At 29.4% G+C, this 5,787-nt stretch overlaps 1 protein-coding gene across 2 annotated transcripts in view; it reads left to right on the top strand.

Annotated features, from left to right (window-relative positions):
- LOC106466425 (serine/threonine-protein kinase Nek8-like) overlaps positions 1 to 5,787 on the top strand; it is a 77,470-nt gene that overhangs the window by 18,323 nt on the left and 53,360 nt on the right. For both annotated transcript variants that reach the window (XR_002612194.1, XM_022394434.1), the window contains exons 8-10: positions 557 to 660; positions 1,656 to 1,775; positions 3,316 to 3,457. Coding sequence is in view for 1 of the 2 variants with exons in the window: in XM_022394434.1 (XP_022250142.1) it covers positions 557 to 660; positions 1,656 to 1,775; positions 3,316 to 3,457 (366 nt within the window). In the remaining variant the exon portion in view is untranslated. The remainder of the gene's footprint in view (positions 1 to 556; positions 661 to 1,655; positions 1,776 to 3,315; positions 3,458 to 5,787) is intronic.

The raw sequence follows: 5,787 nt of genomic DNA, 5'->3' as shown, positions 1-5,787 counted from the left end.
CATTAATGTGTGTACTTGAACCCATAATGAAACCATTAATGTGTGTACTTGAACCCATAATGAAACCATTAATGTGCATACTGGAACCCCTAATGAAACCATTAATGTGTGTAATGGAACCCATAATGAAACTATTAATATGCATACTAGAACCCCTAATGAAACCATTAATGTGTGTACTGGAACCCATAATGAAACTATTAATGTGCATACTGGAACCCTAATGAAACCATTAATGTGTGTACTGGAACCCATAATGAAACTATTAATGTGTGTGTGCTGAAATCCATAATGAAACCATTAATTTGTGTATTAGAAACCAGAACAAAGCTTATAATGTATGTAATAAATCCCAGAATGAAACATCATTGTGTCCAGTAAAGCCATTGTGGGTGTGTAATTGGTTATCAAGTATACTTGGAATTATTTGTAGATTTTAATTTACATTGTTTACCATATTGCATAGTGGGTAGCTTTTTATGGTATATAGGTTCAGAAAGGTGCTGTTTGAAGATTTCATATTCAGATTTGAATCTTAAGAATATGTTTATTTCAGGTTAGGGTACTGTCAATGCTTCATCACCCAAACATTATTAGTTACTATGATAGCTTTGAGGAAGATGGAGTTTTGATGATTAAGATGGAATATGCTGATGGAGGGTATGTTCATTGATTACATAGCTGCCTTTTTAAATACAAATTTCATTGAACATTGATAATTTTTCATACAATTGTACTAAAGTACAGATGTATTTTTCCTTAACTAGTCTATTAGAAATGTCATGTAAAAACAGCAATCAGTGTTAATAATTCATTAGTTGGGCTGTACATGATGAAAAACAAAAGTCTATCCAAAATACTATTTTATATCCATATTATATGTAGAAAATGTGATTTTATATGTTGTTTAAAATCATAACTTTAAGTGTTCATTAATTATGTCACAACTGTTTTTAATAAAATATTCTATGAACAGTTGTTTGTGAGCTAAACATAATACTAAAATAGACTTGATGGAAATATAATATCTGGTTAAGGTTCATATTATTTGTAAAAATACTTAATCTAATACTTTACAGTTTGTATTTTTCACCAATGAAAACTGGTCTCATTTCATTACTTTATTAGCAGCCTTTTGACACTTATATATATATATAATCTGAATTTAAGGCATTGTCAAAAAAAGAGTGTGTTATGAAAACTCTGATTTATTAAGCATCTGTTTATATACTGTGTTGTGATGTTAGTGTGCTTCATCAACTGATAATTTCTAGTTTAAGCCAAGTTTAACCTGGAAATTAATTGCTAATTGTAAAAATAGAAAAATATTCTTATGTTCATACACTAAAGTAAATCTCCTGATTATTATTATAAAATAGTAGTGACCTAATAATGAGTGAAATGATATGAGTGTTTAGAGAAATATAGTTAAACATTATTAAGATTAATATTTGGAGAATAAAAATAAATAGAAAAGTAATAAAAAAGAATTATAAGGGAAAAGGTGAAATAAGTCATTTTAAAACATTTTTTTTTTATTAATTATTTTCAGAGTTGGCTAAAGGATATTAACTCATAGGTATTTATCAGCATAACTGATACATTGAAAATAAATGAGATTTATATATTCACTGATTAATTGAAATTATTCATAGGACTTTGCAACAATATCTTTCTAATCTGAAGACAACACTTGAAGAGAATGAAATCCTGGATCTTTTCAAGCAGATTGTTTCAGCAATATGTCACATGCATGAACATAACATTCTTCATAGGTATTGGAATATTCTAAATTTTTAGTATGTACTTTTTAAAAATAAAATAAAGCCCTTTTTACTTCTTGAAAATTTTAGCCTGTTAAACTACAAACTCAAACTAAAGTCAGTTGTTTGAGTAAATTAACTGTTTGAGTTCATGATGTTAAAAGAACATATATAATTTAAATATTAATGAATTTAAAAAAAAAAATATAACTTGAACACTTCATTCTAAGAATAGAAATAATTAATTTCATCTTAAATGAAATGAAAAGTTGAAAAATATAAAATACAATTAATAATACCTTTTTTCTTCTTTGAATGCATAATTGTCTCAAGAGTTTCAAATTACTTATCTTCACAGTTTCAGTTTTCTATTAATTTTATGGTTTTATTGGTGGATTTTATACCAGGGGCAGTAGTTTATCTCTCCGTGAAAAGCAATAGCAGAAGCCCATTAGCTGTCTGTTGTAAACACCATGAGCTGATTGCATGACCTTATATTAAGAAATATTGTCTTTATAATGTGAAGTTATAACAAATCATCTGTTTCCTCTTTGGTCATTACAATATGAATTTCAAACAATTTTAAAAGTTTTTTAAATAAAGACATAACCTAGGAAATTATAGGTTTAGCATAATTATAAAATATAGAAGAAAACAAAAACCTGTCATAGCTGGAATTTTTTTTAGATTTTTGGCGCCAAGATGACATTGTGTCTATTGTGCCTTGAATTTCAAATATTTTTGGAAAGAGTAGGAAGAAAATAGAAGTGATAATATGACTAAAGCTAGGCATTTAAGGCATGTGATTATTATGTAATATGTGAATACTTCATATCTCACCAGACTGAAATTAGCATGTTACCTCAACTGATTTATAACATTCCAAATTAGAACTTGTAAAAACAAATTAAATTTTGTGGATATGAAGTATATACTATTGGAAGAGGGTATTACTTTCTGTAACCAATCATAGGACCTATTTTTGTTTTGTGAGATAGTTTATCAAGTGTATACAGAACTGTTTTATGACTTCACATGGAGCAAAGATTTTAGTGATTGAGTTGGTCAACTACAGATAGAAGGCTAATCATAAATGCAGTTTTAATGATTTACAGATATAATTGTTTTAATCTTTAAAGAGTTGAGCTTGCTGGGAAAGTCTCATCCTTGTTTGCTACAATATTCAGTCTGCTGATCTGGTCTATTTTTCTTTCTTTTTATTAATCATTTTTCTTTAAATACACTTTTATTACAGTTTAATAAAATTATCTTACATAATATTACTTTACAAAGCAATAGTTCTGCCACTAGATGATCAGCTTTTTACATTCAGTTCTGCCTCAGTATATAGTGTTCTATTTTTATTTCAACTTTATCATCATGTTTTCATTCCACTAGGTCTTCAAATTTCTAGTTGTTGCACAGATCGGGCAGCTGTCTGCTAATATAGCTGTATTAATGAAACTCACAAAAAGATTTAGTTTTTCCATAGTGTTGTCTGATATTGGTTTCTTTGTGCAAGAAACTTTGTAATATATAATTTATTTTTCAGAGATCTTAAAACAGCTAATATATTTTTGACAAAAGATGGACTTGTGAAAGTTGGTGATTTTGGCATATCCAAAATGTTAACAACAAGACAAGGAGGAGCCAATACAGTTTTAGGAACACCATATTATATCAGTCCTGAGATGGTGAGTGTACTTATGAAATTCACTTTTGTTTTTTTTCTTACTAAACCTTACTGCCCATTTTTATGTATTTGATAACAAATAAATAAAAAAAAAGTTAACAAATTGAAAAACATACTTCTTAACCAAACTATTCAGTCATATATTGAGACCAGAAGTGATCATTTCTTGTGAGTATCATCATTAATAATCTTTTTTTATTTGGCATGTCTATTTTCTGATTTTATGCATGCTTTCTCAGCAAATTCAGAAAATACAATTAATTTAAATTGATTTAAATATTTTCTTTCTTTTCCTGACAAAAATTTTATAATAGCTTGCTCTACTAACTGTGAAATGTAGGCTAATGAAAAACCAAGCCAAATATAAAATTTAGTACAATATATATTGTTTTATAAACGTGTAAAATTTTTCCTACCCAGTACACTATTTCATGAAACTGTTATCGAAAGAAAGCAAATGTGTAAATGTGAAGATATAATCTAGTTCACTATGTACATACACCTGCAGCTCCCTCAATAGAAATAAGTTTCATCTGCTAAGTTTTGTGAAGATAATATGGAGAGTATGTATAGTCTGTGAAGATAAGGCTTTAAAAGGAGATAAGAGAGTCATTCTCTGATGAGCTTAAGTATGCCATATTACGTAAAAACAATTTTAATCCTTTCCTACTATGAGCAGGGCTAATAGACAATCAGTATGTGGCTTTTATTTCACAGACATCTTAAACATGTTTATGTCTTCACAGAGAGACATACTGTTTTTCTATTTTGTGTTTCTCTTTTTTTTTGTTCTTCTTCTTTTTCAAAACACTTGTCAATCGATCACCATTTTTTCATTTCTCTGCGGATTAACTTGAAACTTGGTAGGGTTATACCTTGGTCCAATATGCTTTTTGCATTTTTTTATGTAAGCCTTTTGAGGATTTTATGGGTTCAAAGGTCTAGCAACCTCAAAATACATATCTATATAATAAGATTCAGTGGCTATGTGTCACGTAACTCCTCCTAAAGCACTGGTTGCACTGACTTCTAAGTGGTACTAAATGAATTGTTTCCGTCCTGAGGTTTGCACAAAGGCAAACTTTTTCACCCAACCTTTTGGGGAACCCAGGAATTTTCTGAAAACCCTTCCCCTAAACTGCTGGACTCAACAACTTCTAATTGATGCTAAATTAATTGTCTTGGCCCCCAAGGTTTCCACAAAGGAACCCGGGTATTTCAAGAAAACACTTTTACAGGAATTCCCTGAAAGTGGACTCCAAATTTGGCATTGACTTACATTAGAACATGTAAATAAATAGGCCTATTAATTACTGTTTGTAACTTGGTTAAAGAAATTAAACTTGCATTATAGAGGCAATGATCATTAAACTGAAAAAGTGCAAAATAGCAGTCCAAGCATAAAAATTGCATTATAGCAGCCCTGTAAATGTGGGCCATAGACCCACAGGTTTGCAAGTTAAATTCTAAACTTCATTTTATTATTATACATAAGCTTTATATTTTATTAACTAGAAATTATTGAGTAGACCCTGCCTCCCTAACTATAACAGTCAATCATTTTTTATTACATGATTTTTCAAAAATGCACTGTATGAATAAATTTGGAAACTGTTCTCTTAATTTTATGCCCAGCTCAAAGAAAAACCACCAAATAACAAAAACATCTATTCTTTTATATCAAAGTCATGGAAGTTTTAACTTGAAAATTCATAATTTCTATGTTTATAAGATACAGAAACATGATATAAACAACATATAATGTCTAACTTGTAAGGTGACTAGAGTTGTGAAAGCTAACCAATATAGATCAATAGTAGTGGAAAAATATCTCTGAGTTTTGTATGATTGAGAAAACTTCTGTGGGTATTTACAGACAGTAAAAATAGTGATAATTAAGTTGCTAGTATTAAGAGCAATCTCATGCATTTTATTTTTATTTATTAGGAACACTAAATATAGCAATGGTTAAGTTACCAAATTAGTCTTAGCAATATAATATAATTTTGAATGTACTGGGGGGATTGATAAAATGTAGGCTAACAACTGCTCAGATGTTTTGGATTTCCAATTTCATTTAAGAATCTCCAATTCTGGCTTTAAACCAAGTTTATATTTTTATGAGCTGCTCATAATTGTGTTTAATAGGTTTAGTACTATTAACAATGATGTTGAATTGAGTTTGAGTCTCTAAAGTAGGCCCGTTGTAGCCAGGTGGTTAGGGCACTTGACTCGCAATCTGAGGTTTGTGGGTTTGAATTCTCGTTCCATCAAACATGCTCGCTCTTTCAGCTGTGGGGGCATTATAATGTGATGGTCAATCGCACTATT

Source organism: Limulus polyphemus, unplaced genomic scaffold, assembly GCF_000517525.1.
Source record: "Limulus polyphemus unplaced genomic scaffold, Limulus_polyphemus-2.1.2 Scaffold2256, whole genome shotgun sequence".
NCBI lineage: Eukaryota > Metazoa > Arthropoda > Merostomata > Xiphosura > Limulidae > Limulus > Limulus polyphemus.
This window is presented reverse-complemented; position numbering and strand designations above follow the sequence as displayed.